Below are 18705 nucleotides of genomic sequence, written 5' to 3' on the forward strand. Positions count from 1 at the left end.
GGGACTAACATTTGCAGAACACCAATTCCGGGTCATTCACTCTGCGTGGAAGGCCATTATTAGTTAATGTGGTGCCTGTCCAGCTCCACTGCTATTGTTCTGAGAGCCTCCATGGAGAGGGCCTTTCAGCCGGCCTCCCAGGCCACAGCTAACCGGACTAAAGTGAGCCACTTGACCTAATCTACTCATTCACCATAGCTGAGAAGCCCGATTGGATCCTGACATCCTTGATTGAACATTAGATCATCTGGGGAAGCTTCAAAGAATCCTATCCCTTTGCGTAGGAGTATTCTGAATCTTTGAGGGGGAGAGGAAGGAGGGACCAAAGCCTCTGTGATCTTTAAAAGACTCCATGTGGGTGCGTGTAGGTGGCTCAGTGGATTAGGCATCTGACTCTTGATTTCGGCTAGGGTCCTGATCTCATGGTTCCGTTCGTGAGTCTGAGCCCCATATTGGGCTATGCAATGGCAGTGCAGAGCCTGCTTGGGATTCTCTCTCTCTCCCTCTCTCTCTGCCCCTTCTCCATGCTGTCTTTCAAAATAAATAAATACGCTTTAGAAAAATAAAAAACAAAAGTTCACATGTTATTCCCGTGTGCCGCCAAGATTGGTAACTACTGAGTGAATCCACACTAAGGTGTTGGCAGCTGAAGCTCATAACCCTTCCAAGGGGCACTTAACAAAGCCTCAGGCCAAAGCAATCAAGGGCTGCCACGTGGAAGAGGGACGTGTTGAGGCACCTGCGCCAGCCCTTTCCCTGAGAAAGGAATTTTTTCTGGCATCCCGCAAATTTTATTATTGTTAGTGATCCTTTGGGGGCTTGGGAGGAAAGTTAAGTAATTCCATTTGCCCCTCCCCTTTCTCCAAGGCTATAATGCAGTGGTTCTCAACATTTAGCTGGACCAGAATCACCGGAGGGCTTGTTAAAATACAACTGCAATGGGCTCCTGGATGGCCCAGTCAGTTAAGCGTCCGACTTCGGCTCAGGTCATGAGCTCACGGTTCGTTCGTGAGTTCGAGTCCCGCATGGGGCGGACCGTGCAGCGCCTGCTTTGGATTCTCTGTTTCCCTCTCTCTCTCTCTCTCTCTCGGACCCTCCCTTGCTCACACTCTCTCTCAAAAATAAATAAATACACATTTAAAAAGTAAAATACAGTTGCTAGGACCCATCCTATTTCTCATTCAGCAGGTTTAGGGATGAGACCTCAGAGTTTGCATTTCTGACAGGTTTCTAGGTAATGCTGCTGCTGCTCCCGGGACCACATGCTCAGAGCTTTGGTAGCTATGACTCTGTAAGCGCTGAGTGCACAGGGGGCACTGAGGATGCTCCCAGGATCCCGGCAGGCCAACGCCCCCCTCAACACTGCTAACATCACTTAAGCCACCCAGGGGAACCGCCTCTGCCGCAGAACCTCTCATCTTGGAGAACGGAAGCTTTGGGACACCCAGTCATTGCCAGAATGAGGATCGGTGAGTAAAGATTGAAACGAGGAAGGTTCTGGTAAACAGAATTGAGGCCGTGTGGTTGTAATAGATGCATTTGTGGACTCCGGAGTCAGAATTTAGGTCTGCTGGGAATAGCTGTGTCATCTGGGATAAATTCCTTAGGCTTCCAGTGTCAGTTACGTACTTATGCAATAAGCACACAATAGTGCTGTGACCGCCTTCTGCAGCAGAAAGACGTTTCGGTGAGACAATAACTATAAGGAGCTTATCACAGTTTCTAACACTTGGTGATCACTCAATAAATATTCGCTATTATTAATGAAAATTCTTTGAAGATCCACTGAGCTGCTTACTGAAGTAGTGAGCTCCCCATCCCCGGGTGTGTGCAAACAGAAGCTGGAGTTGTACCAGGGACGGGAGCTGGAGTGCTGGGTGGAGGAACCTAGTTCATCCAGCCCAAATCACATAGCAGGTATAGACTGGGATGAGCATTTGTAAATCTGTGATTTCCTCGTGGAAGTGTGGAAAGAGACCAGACTGCTTGTGGAATTCCTCTTGGAGCCTCTTTGCCATGAGCAAGAGCCACCCTGGCTGGAAAGCTGAACTTTTCTGAATAGCCATGGGCTGCATTTCTCCTCAGATGCCAAGGATGCCAGCCGGGCATGGTGGAGGCAGCTACCTGGCGCTGCACAGCCTTGGAGGGGGCGGGTGCCACAAGGGTTCTCTGTCCGCACAGCAGGGCTGCAGGACTTGTGGTCGGACGTGGGCCAGCGCCCAGCCTGGAGAACTAGCAAGTGGGTTTCTCAGGTAATTCTGCAGTTAATATGTGTGGAACAGGACTGAGGAAGAAGAGAGGTGGGGTGACTTCCCAACAGTCCTTTGAGAGGACTTTATGCGATGCCCGAAGGACCTTGGAAGAGGGCTATAGAGCAATCAAAGGATTCAGGCACACTCAACTAAGGGGCCGATTCCTCTTCTCCTGTAGATTTTAAACATCACTTCTTCCAGGAAGCCTTCCCTGATCTCTCTACTCTGGGTTACGGGGCCCAGCTCTGTGTTCCCGTAGCTCCTTGCTCCTCTCTATCAACACACTTGTCCCAGCCCATGGTAATTCCTTGTGATTAAGGCTCATCCTCCTCGATCAGCTGTCAACTATGAACACGGTGCGGGGGAGGGGGGGGGTAGGTTTGGGAGGGGGGCAGATCCATCTTATTCATGTTGAGTCCCCAGGGTGCAGCACAATGCCTGGTACTGTGGGCTTTCCATAAGCACTTAATGGAATGAATATCTTGAGGCAAGTTCCTCAACCTGTCCGAGCCTCAGTTTCTTTATCTGTATCATGGAGGCCAATAGCGAACAATATCCATTTGCAGGGTTATGTGAAGGCGAGTGGAAAGCTGCTATTGCAGTACCTGGCACCAAGCAGGTGCTCAATAAACAGCCACACATATTGTTGTCTTGTAACTGTTATTAGCAAATATAAAAATTCAGGAGAGACTGGCTTTTCTTCCCTTCAGTCGGCTGGAGTGATCTTTCTAGACTACACATTTGGTTGTGTCTCCCCGGCTCTGAAAGTCCTCAATAATTTGCTCTCAACTTTCTTTTCCATCCCCGTCACTCAAGACTCAATTCTAGCTCACCAGATTACAGACCACTCCCCTCTGGGCCTTTCTCACCTTGTTCTCAGTTCAGACCCTTCCTCCTCCCTTTTCTCAGGTGTGTTCTCACACAAGGTGCCTCCTCTGCCAGGGAGCCAGCTAGGCTCCTTTAGCATAGTTCCCAGACTGCCTTGCGTTCATGTCAGAGGACTGACCGCTCATCTCCCTGCTGGAAAGAGGTGAGTGCCCAACATGTACTTAGGTCTGAATGGCCAGTGCCTAGCAGTGTGTGACATGACGGATGGCTTGTTCAGGCTGGGGCTGCCAAATTGAATCCAAGACCTCCTCAACATAAAGAAATAAACTGATTCAAGAACCCCTGAAATCCCATCCCAAAGCACGTAGAAGGCTTGGTTGATGGCAACAGGAAAGAGTAAGCCCGCTCTTCTGATTCTGGGCCTTGGCTTCCAAAAGGAGTGTGATCCATTCCCTTGGTGAGCCAGGAGCAGCGATGTCACACTAGTAGAGAAGGGCAAATGGAGGCATCTCATGTGAGCTCCCCTGGCCACTGCCTGGTGCCAAGGGACCCACATCTCCTTCCTGATTCTCTGACACTAGTAAGGGTCTATTAGAGGAACTATTCCAGCACCCTCCACCTATGCTCCAAAGCCTTCCCAAGCTCTAGTCCTTTACCCTCTACGGAACTTATAAGATTGCATATGAAGTAATTGGCCAAGTGTTGGAAGACCTGCTTTGACTAAAGAATGGTCACCTTCTACTGGCACAAAGGAGAAAAGAGGGCAATACTGTGTCTGTGCTTCTTGTCTCCTGTTACTCAGAACTGTCTCCCTCCTTGCTTACAGGGTTACCTCCTGCTTGGCCTGCCCGGTTTCCTCTTCAAGAAGCCTCTTCCCAAATCCAAACAAGCCAAGTAAATCCCTTTCTCTGTGACCTCAGGGCATCTAACAGCCAATCATCAGGTTAGGATCTGACTCCCTGGCCCAGCCCTGCCCTGAGCCATGCCTTCCCCTACTGCTAAGTACCCTGAGCTCCTGGCATGGTGCCTCTCACACAGTGGGTACTCAGGAACCATTTACTGAGCACACCCAGCTTCCAAGCAAGGCAGCCTCATCTCCTGACCTGGAGGGCATCTCTAGGTTTGTCAGGATAAAAACCACAAATAAGACATAAGCGAGGCTCGACCTCACAATGGTGGGTGTTCTGAGACCAGAAGGTAGGAGGGACACATACACTTCCTGATTGTTTCCATGGGAAGAGGCTAATGGAGGGGACCTGGAAATGGCCTAGTCCAGGAGCACTGCCTGGCCACACATTAGGATCACCCAAGGACCTGACAGTCAAAACAGAGCAGTACTGGTTCCTGCCCTTGCAGATGCCAGTTAGCTCTCTAGAGTAGGTGTGAGCATCTGCAGGTCTTACAAGCCCCCCGGGGGGTTTTAACGCACAGCCTGTGCTGAGATCGCCAAGCCGGCCTACCCTCATTGCCCTGCGCACTCAGAGAGGATGGGCACTTGCATGTGCATAGGGTTTACAGCCAGCACTGGCACTGGCGCTGCGACCAGCTCCCCAGGCTCTGCCTCTTCTGCCTGCTAACGGTTCCCCGGGAAGTCCCCGAGGAGCCAGGCTCCTCTGGGGTCAGCACGGCACAGGCCATAGCTGTCCTTCAGGGTGCATCTCAGCAAGAGAAAAAGGCAGTGTGCCTCCTGAACCACACACGAACAAGAAACGTCCTGTGCTCCCTTTCTGGTCCCCTTAGCCCACAGGGCTGACTGGTGCCTGCCCAGCCCAGCAAGCCAATTACAGGAGAAAACCATTTTCTAACTTTGAACTTGCCAATCTGGCCTCTCTCCTGCCCCCATTTCTGCTTGATAAGTAAATACTTTCCTGCCCCAAACCCAATTTTCAGGGAAAACACAGGTGCAGGCAGACCGGGCTCCGAAATGCACTCGACCAAGGGGTGCAGTGTCAGTATGGCCTCAGTGGGGTTTCTGCTAAGATCCTGGTAGATGCAGGGTAAGGCAGCAGCACACTTTTCCTTCTGTTGTTTGCATGTCCAGACCCTGTGAGGCCCCAGAAGGGGGCATCTATTTTTTGAGTGCCTGCTGTATCCCTAGAATTCTCTACTCCATCTCGTCCTGTGGTATACACTGCTCATATTTCAAGACTCACCCTCACCTTCTCCATGAAGTCTTTCCTACTTCCTAGATAAGAAAACTCCTGGTGACTGACAGAAGCAACACATCCTCTTAGGAAGGGCTCAACTTCCATCCAGGCCAACAGAGTTATATAGCAAAGCTATCAATTTGATATTGATGCATCCCGACTTTAGATATGTTAAAATATATTTTTCAAAAGTCTAATAGCAGACAGAGTAATGAAAAGCAACCAAGCAGAGCAGCAAAAAGGAAAAAGTAATAATAATTGAGAATAGGTTAAGGGAACTCTGTGAAATCACCAAGTATAATAACATTTACATTCTAAGTATGCCAGAAAGAGAAGAGAGAGAGAAGAGGGCAGAAGACTCATTTGAGGAAATAACAGCTGAAAACCCTTTATCTGGGGAAGGAAACAGACTTACTGATTCAGAAAGCCACAGAGAGCCCCTAACAAGTTTAACCCTAGGAGGGTCACAACAAGACACATAACAATTAAAATGACAAAAGATAATTGAACCTCTAATTTTAAAAGCATCAGGAAATCAGGGCGCCTGGTTGGCGCAGACAGCTGAGTTCAGCTCTTGACTCAGATCAGGTCATGATCTCCAGGTTTCGCGGGTTTGAGCCCCACATCAGGCTCCATGCTGACACTGCAGAGCCTGGTTGAGATTCTTTGTCTCCCTTTCTCTCTGCCCCTCCCTCACCCCACTCATGCTGTCTCTGTCTCTCTCAAAATAAATAAATAAGCTTTAAAAAAAAAAAGCGGCAAGAGAAAAGCAAATGGTTACATATAAAAAAAAAATCATAAGGTTATCAGCTGATTTCTCAGCAGAAACTTTATAGGCCAGAAGTAAGGCGCATGATATATTCATATTCAAAGTGCTAAAAGGGAAAAACTACAACCAAAAATGCCCTGCTAGGCAAGGTAATCCTTCAGAATAGAACGAGAGTTTCCCAGAAAACAAAAGTTAAGGGGCGCCTGGGTGGCTTAGTCGGTTAAGCGTCCGACTTTCGCTCAGGTCATGATCTCACGGTTCGTGGGTTCGAGCCCCGCGTCGGGCTCTGTGCTGACTGCCAGCTCAGAGCCTGGAGCCAGTTTCAGCCTGTGACTCCCTCTCTCTCTGACCCTCCCCTGCTCACGCTGTCTCTCTCTCTCTCCTAGAAATAAATAAAACATTAAAAAAAATTAAAAAAAAAAAAAGAAAACAAAAGTTAAAAGAATTCATCACCACCATACCTGCCCTTTAAATGTTCCCTTTAAATGGTAAAGGGGAATTCTTTGAGTGGAAAGAAAAGGCCATAACTGAAGTAAGAAAATTATGAAAGGGAAAGAATTTCACAAGTAAAAGCAAACATATAGCAAAGTAGTAGATTGACCAGTTACAAACACGTGAAATATGGAGATTAAAACACAGAAGTAGTAAAATCAATTATATCTACAAAAATTAGTTAAGTGATAGGCAAAACAAAAACATGTAAAGTATGATATCATATACATAAAACGTTAGTACTTTTAGAATGTGTTCAAACTTAAGTGGTCATCTACTTAATATAGACCGCTAAACGCATAAAATGTTATATATGAACCCAATGGTAACCACAAATCAAAAACCATAATAGGTGCACAAAAAACAAAGAGAAAGAAATACAAGCACAACACTAAAGAAAACCATCAAACCACAAGGCCAGAACAAGAAAAGAAAGGAATAGAGAAGAACTATAAAACAACCAGAAAACAATTAACAAAATGGCAGTAAGTACATACCTATCAACAATTGCTTTACATGTGAAGGAACTAAATGCTTCAATCAAAAGACATGGGTGACTGAATGGATTAAAAGACAAAATACTCAGGGCACCTGGGTGGCTCAGTTGGTTAAGCATCCGACTTTGGCTCAGGTCATGATCTCACAGTTCGTGGGTTCCAGCCCTGCATCAGGCTTTGTGCTGACAGTTAGCTCAGAGCCTGGAGCCTGTCTTCAGGTTCTGTGTCTCCCTCTCTCTCTGAACCTCCCCTGCTCACGCTGTCTCTATCTCTCTCTCAAAAATAAATAAAACATTAAAAAAAAAAAATACCCATCTATCTGCTGCCCACAAGAGACTCACTTGAGACCTAAAGACACATACAGACTGAAACGAAGGGCTGGAAAAACATATACTATGCAAATCAGAGGAGAAAAAAAACCCCAGGGTAGCAATCCTTCTATCAGACATAATAGGTTTTAAAATGAAGACTGTAACAGGGTGCATGGGTGGCTCAATCTGTTAAGCATCCAACTCTTGATTTTGGCTCACATCATGATCTCAGGTTTGTGAGATCAAGCCCTGCATCTGGCTCTGTGCTGACAGTGTGGAGCCTGCTTGAGATTCTCTCCCTGTCCCTCTGTCTCTGCCCCTCCCAGTTCTCTCTCTCTCTCTCTCTCTCTCTCCCTCTCTCAAAAAAAAAAAAAATTAAAAAAAATAAATTTAAAAAACATGAAGACTGTAACACAAAAACGGGCACTACATAATGATAAAGGTATTAATTCAACAAGAGGATATAACTCAATTGTAAATATCTATGGACCCAACACAGAATTCCTAAATACATAAAGCAATGATTTACAGACATAAAGGAAGAAACCAACATAATACAATTATAGTAGGGGACTTTAACACAGCACATACATCAATGGATAGGTCATGCAGACAGAAAATCAACAATAATGGTTTTGAATAACACATTAGACCAGATAGATGACCAGATATGTACACAACTTTCCATCCCCAAATAACAGACTACATATTCTTTCAAGTGCATATGGAACCTCTTCCAGGATAGATCACATGTTTAGGCCACAAAACAAGTCTCAATAAATTTAACAAGATTGAAAGCATATCAGGCATCTTTTCCAACCACAACCATATGAAACTGAAAATCAATTACAAGAAAAAAAACTGGAAAAAACACAGACACATGAGGCTAAACAGCATGCTGCTAAACAACTCAATAAAGAAATCAAAGAAAAAATGAAAATACATGGAGACAAATAAAAATGAAAATACAATTGTCCAAAATCACTGGGACACAGCAAAACAGTTCTAAGAGGGAAGTTTATGGCAACAGGTCTACCTCAGGAAACAAAACAAATCTCAAATAAACAATCTAAGCTTATTCATAATGGAGTCAGAAAAAGAAGAACAAAGCCCAAAGCCAGTGGAAAGAAAGAAATAATAAATATTACAGCAGAAGTAGATGAAGGAGACTGAAAAAACAGTAAGAAAAAAAAAAATCAATGAAATCAGTGCTGGTTCTTTGAAAAGATAAAATTGATCAACCTTGATAGCCAGGCTCATTAAGAAAATAAAGAGAGGGGGCACCTGGGTGGCTCAGTTGGTTGGGCGTCCAACTTCGGCTCAGGTCATGATCTCACGGTTCGTGGGTTTGAGCCCCGCGTCGGGCTCTGTGCTGACAGCTAGCTCAGAGCCTGGAGCCTGTCTTTGGTTTATATGTCTCCCTCTCTCTCTGACCCTCCCCTGCTGATGCTGTCTCTCTCTCTCTCTCTCTCAAAAATAAATAAAACATTAAAAAATTTAAAAAAAAGAAAATAGAGAAGACTCTTTATGAATCAAATCAGAGATGAAGGAGGAGAAATAACAACCAACACCACAGAAATATAAAGAGTTATAGGAGAATATTAGGAAAATTTATATGCCAACAAATTAGATAACCTAGAAGGAATGGATAGACCCCGGGAAGTGCACACTCTTCCACAACTGATTCAGGAAGAAATGGAAAATCTGGACTGATCAATTACTAGCAATAAAATTTAATCAATAACCAAAAAACTCTCAACAAACAAAAGTCCAGGGCCAGAGGGCTACACAGGTGAATTCTGTGACTCACCTAAAGTAGACTTAATACCTATTCTTCTCTAACTATTCCAAAAACAGAAGAAGGAAAACTTCTAAACTGATTCCATGAGGCCAGCATTACCCTGATCCAGGATGCAGACAAAGACACTATAAAAAAAGAGAAAACTACAGGCCTGCATCTCTGATGAACAAAGATGCAAAAATCCTCAGCAAAATATGAGTAAACAGAATTCAACAATACAGTAATAAGGTCATTCACCATGACCAAGTGGGATTAATCTAAGGATGCAGAGTGGTTCAATATATTTTTTAAAATTTATTTCTGAGAGAGAGAGAGAGAGACAGCTTGAGCAGGGAGGGTCAGAGAGAGAGGGAGACACAGAATCCGAAACAGGCTCCAGGCTCTGAGCTAGCTGTCAGCACAGAGTCCAGCATAGGCCTCATACTCACAGGCCGTGAGATCATGTCCTGAGCCGAAGTCGGACGCTTAACTGACTGAGCCACCCAGGTGCCCCCCAGAGTGGTTCAGTATTTGTAAATCGCTCAAGGTGATACATCATATTAACAAGAGAATAAAAACCATATGATGAGTTTAATAGATGTAGAAAAAGCATTAGACAGAGTACAACATCTGTTCATGATAAAAACCCTCAACAAATTGGTCTAAAGGGAACCTAACCCAACAAAGCAAAGGAAATCTATGAAAAACCCATAGCTTACAACATATTCAATGGTGAATAACTGAAAATCTTTCCTCTAAGATCAGGAATGAGACAAGGATGTCCACTCTCACCACTTTGATTCAACATAGTACTGGAAATCCTAGCTGCAGCAAATGGACAAGACAAAGAATTAAAAGGCTCCAACTGGTAAGAAAGAAGTAAAATTGTCACTATTTGCAGATGACATGATAGTATATATAGAAAACCTACCTAAAGACTCCACCAAAAAACTATTCAACCTGATAAATGAATTCAGTAAAGTTGCAGAATACAAAATTAATATGCAAAAATCTTCCACATTTCTACACACTAATAGTGGCAGAAAGAGAAATTATGAAAACAATTCCACTTACAATAGCACCAACAAGAATAAAATACCTACAAATAAATTTAACCAAGGAGGTGAAAACTGAACTTTTATACTCTGCACCTTTTATACTCTGAAAACTTCACTAATGAAAGATCATTGATGAAAATCTGCATTGATGAAAGAAATTGAGGACAACACATAGAAAGATATACCATGCTCATGGATTAGGAGAATTAATATCATTAATTACCATTAATCCATATTACCCAAAGCAATCTACAGATTCAATGCAATCCCTATCAAAATGCCAACAGCATTTCCCACAGAATTGAACAAATAATTCCAGTTTATTTGGAACTAATCAACCACAAAGACCCCGAATAGCCACACAATCTTGAGAAAGAAAAACAAAGCTGAAGGTATCATAATCCATCAGGTAAACTATAAAACTATAATAATCAAAACAGTATGGTATTAGCACAGAAACAGGCACAAAAATCAATAGAACAGAACACAAAGACCAGAAATAAATCCAAGATTATATGGCCAATTAACTTACAACAAAGGAGGCAAGAATACATAAGAGAATATACGTCTCTTCAACAAATGGTGTCGGGAAAACTGGACAGCTACATGGAAAAAGAATAAAACTGGACCACCTGCTTACACCGTGCACAAAAATGAACTCAAATGGATTAAAGACATAAATGTTAGACCTGAGACCATTAAACCACTAAATGAAAACAGAGCCAGTAATATCAGCCTTAGCAACATTTTTCTAGATAATGTCTCCTCAGGAAAGGGAAACAAAAGCAAAAATAAAGACTCAGGACTACACCAAAATAAAAACATTTTGCACTACAAAAGGAACCATGAACAAAACAAAAAGGCAATGTATCTTCATCCATTTCAATATCTGATAAGGGGTAATCCAATATATATAAAGAACTTAAACAGTTCAACACCAAACAACCTGATTTAAAAATGGGCAGATCTGAATAACCGTTTTTCCAAGGAAGACAGATGGCCAACAGACATGTGAAAAGATGCTCAACATCACTCATCATTAGGGAAATGCAAATCAAAACCACAATGAGATATCACTTTGCATAGGTCAGAATAGCGAGTATCAGAAAGACAAGAAAAAACAAATGGTGGTGAGGATGTGGACCAAAGGAAACCCTCATGCACTGTTGGTGGGAATGTAAACTGGTGCAGCCCCTCTGGAAAACAGTATGGAAGTTCCTCAAAAGATTAAAAATAGAACTACCCTGTGATCCAGGATTTCCACTGCTGGATATTTACCCAAAGAAAACAAAGACACTAATTTGAAGAGATATATGTAACTCTATGCTTACTGCAGCATTATTTTACGACAGCCACGATATGGAAGCAACAAAGTGTTCTCAATAGATGAATGGATAAAGAAGAAGTGGTATTTATCTATATGGAATATTTCTCAGCCATAAAAAAGAATATCTTGCCATTTATGACAACGTGGATGGACCTAGAGGGTATTATGCTAAGTGAAATAAATCAGACATGGATAAGACAAATACCGTATTATTTCACTTATATGTGGAATTAAAAAAAAAAACAAATGAACAAACAAAGAGAAATACAGAGAACTGGTGGATGCAAGAGGGGAGGTGGGTGGGAGAAAGGGTAAGCAGGATTAAGAGGTACAAACCTTCAGTTATGAAATAAATATGTCATGGAGATGAAAAGTACAGCACGGAGAATGCAGTCAATCATTTTTTAAATAACGTTGTTGGTGACAGAGGATGGCTACGCTCATCTTGATGAGCACTGAGTAATATGTAGAATTATCACATCACATGTTGTACACCTTAGGGGCACCTGGGTGGCTCGGGCAGTTAACTGCCCGACTCTTGGTTTCGTCGCTGGTCATGACCTCATGGTTCATGAGTCTGAGCCCCACATGAGGCTCTGTGCTGATGGTGAAGAGCCTGCTTGGGATTCTCTCTCTTTCTCCCTCTCTCTCTGCCTCTCCCCTGCTCATTCTCTTGCTCTCTCTCAAAATAAACCTAAAAAACAATTTTAAAAATAAAAAAAAAAATGTTGTACACCTTAAAGTAATATTGTATGTCACTGTATGCCAATTATACATACATACATACATGTTAAAGAAAAAAGCCTGACAGCAAATGAAATACGCAGGTGTCCTCAGGTCCTGGTGATAATAGAGAAAAGAGGGTCTCCTGTCTGCAGCCCCCTCTCAGACCAGCATGGAGTATATCAGATCTCCTGTGGAGATTAGAAGTGAAGGAATCTGGAAGACTTCCTGTGTGAAAGCCCTTACCCCTCCCTCAATAGCTTCAATTGAATCGTCCCAAGGGCTTCTGGAGCACCACTACCCTGTGGAATGGAAATGTGTGTGCATGGGGTGGTGGGGTGGGGGGAATGTCTGTCAGCCTGGAGGTGGCCCCAGGCTTCTGTGTCCTCCATTATGACATGAATATCACTAGCACTGTAACTTGTCACCCTGCAGAAGGGGTCTGCTCTCCCCTGAGTGAGGGCTCAAAGCCAAAAGCTTCAATGTCCATCAGCGCGGGGCTGGCTAAGTACAAAGCAGAATATTTACATGATGACATTGGGATAGGAGTCAAGAAGGATGAGCAAGATGTCTGCTTATCAGCGAGGACAGAGCTGAACAGGAAATGGCGTACACACTAGGTTTCTGAATAACAAGTCCAGCGTGACTGTACCACTTTTTTTGGTGAGCATATTTATATGGATGCCAACACCAGGGTATATAAATCTAAAATGACAGTGCAGAGAGAGACCTCACCTCACAGATCTCTGTTCCGTCAGGAGCTGTTACAGAGGCCAATGTACACGTGTGCTCAGGAAATATGTGCTGCATAGACGGCAGCACCAGGTGACCAGGGGGGGCCCTGTCCTGGAGCCATGGTTTCTGGGCCTTTCCAGGGGCTTCACTGAGATTCCTCCTACACTGGCTCTCCCACCCCTTCCCACCCAGCCCATCCCCAGCTAAGCCCAGAACCCACAGCTCCATCGAGCTGTAGTGGCTTCTGGCCTGTCCACTCCCTCCCCAGACCCAGACTCAGCCCGCTCCTCTGTCCCCTTGGGGACTGGGCCACGAATGGCTCAGTGAGGCCAGTTCTCCAGTCTGGGTTCTGAACGTCTAGGGCTCCCAGACGGTTGGCACCTCCTGCGTCTCTGGACTCACCACTGCAAGCTGGCACTCTTTGCTTGTCTGAGGGCATGACTGTGAACTAGGTTTCCCCACCGTGACCTGCTTCCTACAGGCAGAGGGTGCCATGAATGAATGAGTGGATGAATGAATTGCGCACCGTGGCAAATGGCTGGCCCCTAAGTCTCAGAACATCTGTTGTGTCAGAATCGTGGTTGGAAACATGTATTGGAGCGTTGAATTGAAAAACATGGGGCGCCTGGGTGGCTCAGTCGGTTAAGCGTCCGACTTCAGCTCAGGTCATGATCTCACGGCCTGTGAGTGCGAGCCCCACGCTGGACTCTGTGCTGACAGATGGGAGCCTGGAGCCTGTTTCAGAATCTGTGTCTCCCTCTCCCTCTGCCCCTCCCCCACTCACACTCTGTCTCTCTCTCTAAAAATAAACAAACATTAAAAAAATTAAAAAGAAAAATGGAAACGGTCACAGCAAGGCCAAACACACCTTCCTGCCTGAAGGACTAACAACCTGTTATTTCTTGCTCAACAGGCAGCCAGAAGCGCATGCCCCATCCCAGCCTTTCTGGATTTCTGAGAGGTGCATCTCCAAAGCTGGGGTCTAGTCAGAGAGCTGTAAGGGTCCAGTGCTAGACTGCCGGGGTTTGAACCCTGGCACCCCCCCCGACTAGCTATGACCTTGTGCAAGCAACAACCTCTGTGTGTCTCCATTTCCTCACTTGTGAAACAGAGAGAGAGTAGCATGTAGGAGGGTTGCCCTGTGGATTCAACGGTAGAAGTCCTGTAAAGTCTGAGGGATCGTGACGAATCCGTGCTTGCTAAGAGCTGGCTCTTACTATTGTCCTTCCCACCTCCAGTGGCCCCGCATTGGTCACTCTGAACCTCAGTTGGCTAGTCTGTAAAATGGGAATGACGATAATGTTAATAATTAGACGAACACGTAAAATTGTTACAATCTGTAGTTGGTGCCTTTGGGAGTTTGTGCAGCTGTGTGGTACATTCAGACTCCCCATACTAGGAAGATTCTAGGGCCCACCCACCCCAAAGCTCGCCACTCGGTGCACAGTGCACCTCCAGCCCCAACACCCAAATCCAATTTCCCAGAACCCCTATACTTCAAGAGAGTCTGCTGCGGGTTCGTCTGCGTGTGGGGGAGGCCTACAGAATGTCCTGGTGACTGGGAAGCCCGGGGAGGACGAGGGGTCCCCACAGTAGGGGGCGGGTCCCGCGTGGCCTTGGGGTCGCAAAACCTCAGCTGCATTCTGGTCATTCCAGGAAAAAAGAAATAGAAAAGATTGCCGAGTCGGCGGCCGCCAGGCCAGGAGCCGGTTATCTCTCCGCCGGCTTCCGGCTCTGATAACGCCCGGCCGGGCAGGGCCGGGAAGGGCACCCCCAAGTGGCCCAAGGTGCTGGGACAGGAGAGCCTCCACTTTGCCGGTCCCCTCCCGCCGCGATAGGCGCCCCAGAGGACGCGCCCAGCCCCGCCGTGAGCAGCGCATTCCCTGCCAGCCGGGGCCCCCAAGGTGGGCTCGGGCCTGCGGCCGAGCAGCCGCGCCACCCGGGACCCGACTGCCGCCCCGCGGCGCCCCGCCGGCCCCCGGGCCACCCCGCCGGCCGGTGTCACCCCGCCGCCCCGCAGCGCCCCGAGCCTCCCCGCTGCGCTCGCCCCGCAGCCCCCCGCCGCCCCGCGCTTACTTTGCAGACAGCAGGCTGCGGTCAGGCAGAGGGCGAGGAGCCCCAGGGGCTTGCCGCCGTCCTTCCTACTCCCGCTCGGCAGAGGCCTCATGAGCAACCCCGCGGCGGCTCGGGCCCGGCACGGACTCCCGGGCGGCGAGCGCGGGCCCGACTGTGCGCTGTCACCGCCGCCGTGCGGCTCCCGCCCGCCTGCCCGCCCGCCGCCTCTGCGCTCCTCCTCTGAGTCTGGCGAGTCCTCCAGGGCCAAATGCAGATGAGGTGATCGTGTTGTGGCTGAGCCAGTTCCCAAGGAGCGGAAAGGAGAGACAGAATGGGAAGCAGCGGGAATGCACGCACTCAGAAGTAAATAATGGCAAATAGCGAGCAGTCTCCTTCCGTTCACACCCAGTGACCTGGTATTGATTCCAGATTCAGCTAGATGCTGGACGGCAGGAGGGAGGGAATCCACCCACATACCCATCTATCGGCGCACCAGGCGGCTCTGGGTGGAGCCATTGTATACTAATGATATCCACCCACCACCCATCATCCATCTATCCACATCCACCCACCCACCCATCCATCCACCCACATACCCATCTATCGGCGCACCAATCCATCCCTCCATCTATCCAAGTGTTCTTTCACAGCCTACTTGTTTGCAAAGGCTGGCCCTTGGGAGATACTCAGCATTAGGGGAATGTTTGAACCAGATAGTGTTTGATTCAGGGATGGGCACATGGGCCTTTGGAGCCTGCCCTGGGAATGAGTCACCATTGCTGGGATTGCTGAAACCAGAGGACACGAACGGGAGAATTCTGGAGGACCATCTTGCCTGTCACATGGAGAGCCTGTGAATGAAGAATGAAGCCAACGGGACACAAACGGAGCTAACCGGGAGCCGCCAAGGAAGCTTGAGCCCTAATAACATGGTCTGACCTCTGGGATTCTGCACTTTTGCCTTTGCCAGATAGGAACAAGTAAAACCCTCTCTTGACTGAGAGAATTTAAGTTAGATTTCAATGACATAGAATTGAGAAAGTCTTGACTGACACAAGTGGTCTTCTTGACATTTTTCTGTTTTCTTTATGCACATGTGGGGATTTAGGAATTGCTTGTATTTGTTTATTCGTCAAACTTTTATCAAATCTGCCTTCAAACCGGGCAATGTGCTAGGCTCTGCAGCTCCAAAAATGAATAACTCGTGGCTCCTAGTCCCGAGAAATTCACAAACTAGTGGAGACCAAATGATCCAAATTGAGAAAGGCATCCAGGTGTGAGGGCTTTCTGCTGAGGCCAAGGTGAGAGGAAGCTGGCTGTTTTGCTCACTGCTGTAGACCTGGCACAGAGTAGGTGCTTAATAACTATTTGTTAAATGAGTATATGAACGAGAAAAACTGAAGTCTGAGAAATTTACGAGAGAAGAAAGAATATCATGAGATCAAGAGCTGATAAAGGCTAGACTGACCCAATGATGCTGTGAGTTTATATCCCCACTCTGTCATCCACCAGCTCTCCAGCCATGGAGAAGTGATCAAGTCTCTGGACCTCTGAGGGGATTGGACTGTGCCAGAAACGGTCAACCCTGTCCGCACATTAGAAATAAAGCACCAAGGGGCACCTGAGTGCCTCAGTCAGTTAAGTGTCCAACATTGGCTCAGGGTATGATCTCACGGTTCTTGAGTTCAACCCCTGCATCAGGCACTGTGCTGACAGCTCAGATCCTGGAGCCTTCTTCAGATTCAGTGTCTCCTTCTCTCTGCCCCTCCCCCGCTCGCTTTCCATCTCTCAAAAATAAATAAACATTAAAAAATTAAAAATAAATGAATAAATAAGGCATCAGGGCCTGGGTGTCCCTCCAGTTCAATTGAATCAGATTTTCAGGGCAGCGTGGGCGTGGGAGCTGGGCATTAGTGTTTTTCTAAAACTCTCTGAGTAATTCTTATGTGCAGCCAGGGTTGAAAACCACTGCTCTGGATTAGTTAGAAGCTTCTCGTGGTCAGGTTTGATGGCACTTAGAACTAAGTTTATCAGATCCTTTCTTTAGAATAGGATTGCATAGAGGGGAGCAGGAAGATAACATGAGTCCATTTCAGCCGTGATTATATTTATCATTTCATTTTCTCTCTCTTTCTTCCTTTCTTCCTCTCTCTCTTTCTTTGAACAAATATCAGTTAAGTGCCTATAAGATCCCAGGCATGGCACCAGTCTGGTTGAGTCAGAGAAGGAGGAGGGGGAAAGAAGACTGGAAAAGTAGATTGGAACTAACACTTGAAGGGCTGATACACGAAATACTAAGGGTGCTTGTTTTTGCTAAAAGGGTGTAATTCAAGAGTCACACCTAATCTGATATACTGGCTTGTTCTTTGCCATCTTTGGCATATCCTACAGCAATTACGTATTTGGTAAGTCTTGTCACCAACCATCCACTTTGGAAAAAAATCAACACTCACCAGTGCTTATTTTCTCAAAGCCTTGGGAGGCATTTTTCACTTCTAAGAGAAACGAATCATGTGTGTTTACAGTGTCCAAGGTTATGACAGACATATAGCCCCATACAGTTCTCGGTTTTGAGGACAGTCCTGATTTTACATATGCTCTTCCATTGTTCCCGTAAGCACATAAGAATTCGTGAGGCAATATATCCTGGTGTTTGGTTCTGGAAAGTTGATCACTGCATTCAGATGATCTGTAACCTCTTGCTTCTTTGGTCTGTCTTGAAAATATGCTTATTGTTTACTATGATGGACGTTATTATGGTGCCAGTTAGGTGGCTGGACTGGGAGGGGACCGAATGCTACAATATGGAAGACCTGTACAAGCTCTGTTGAAGTTGGTTCCTTGGAGCCGGGTTTTTATGGTGCCGTATAGTGTATGTGGATGGTTTGGTCCAAACGCCCTGTCCCATAGAGTGTAGTCTCTATGACCTGCATTCCCAATGAGCTTAAGGGTGAGTGCCAATGCTTATTCTCTTTTTCTTTTTTTAACTCATTTTTCCCCTTAAGTATATGTATTGAAAGAGAGAGAAAGAGTGTGTGCACGCATAGGAGAAGGAAGGGCAGAGACTGAGGGAGAGAGAGCACCCCAAGCGGGCTCCCCACTGTCAGTGCAGAGCCCACTTAGGGGCGAGACTACGGCCTGAGCGGAAACCAACTCTACCGCTCAAGCTCAACCAACGAGTCTATTCTTTTTTATCCTGAATTTAAAAATTCCAATTGCAATGGTAATAGAGAGACGGGGGACACACTGCATAAGGACTCCCATTCTGGAGTCAGATAGACCCAGGAAAAACCCAGCTCTTCCACTCCTAGCTGTGTAACCTTAGGCAAACATTTATTTAACATTTCTTTACAGTGGTTTCCTTAGCTGTAAAATGGGATTTCAGTATTCCTACTTACTGGTGCTGCTGTGAAGGTCACTAAGACACAGGTGTGAAGGGGGTTCACCGCATGGAAAACCCTGGATCTTTTTTCAGTGTCCAGATTATCAGTGCCTTGCATAATAGGTGCTCAATAATTGAATAAACTTCCCTGTGGTATTCGTGCTTTTTAGGCTTGGGCTCAAATATTATACTTCTAAAGCATAGAGACCATTTCTTTTAGATCTTCTATGGGTTGTCCTTTCCAACACAGTGCTGAGCACGTAAAAGATGTTCAATAAATATGCAGTGGGGGGCAATGTGGTGGATGGCAAAAGTCTAACTTGAATTCTGGTCTTAGCTGTTCCATTAT

The 18705-nt window shown here is 46.0% G+C and overlaps 1 protein-coding gene across 1 annotated transcript in view; it reads right to left on the reverse strand.

Moving 5' to 3' along the window:
- The window catches only part of VSTM5 (V-set and transmembrane domain containing 5), a 29855-nt gene extending 14694 nt beyond the window's left edge, over positions 1 to 15161 (reverse strand). The window contains exon 1 of the mRNA XM_039223871.1: positions 14996 to 15161. Within this exon, the coding sequence (XP_039079802.1) occupies positions 14996 to 15086 (91 nt within the window). The 5' untranslated portion in view covers positions 15087 to 15161. The remainder of the gene's footprint in view (positions 1 to 14995) is intronic.
- Between the last annotated feature and the right edge of the window lie 3544 nt (positions 15162 to 18705).

This window comes from Hyaena hyaena, unplaced genomic scaffold (assembly GCF_003009895.1).
Source record: "Hyaena hyaena isolate Hyena2069 unplaced genomic scaffold, ASM300989v1 scaffold_1478, whole genome shotgun sequence".
In the NCBI taxonomy this organism is placed as follows: domain Eukaryota; kingdom Metazoa; phylum Chordata; class Mammalia; order Carnivora; family Hyaenidae; genus Hyaena; species Hyaena hyaena.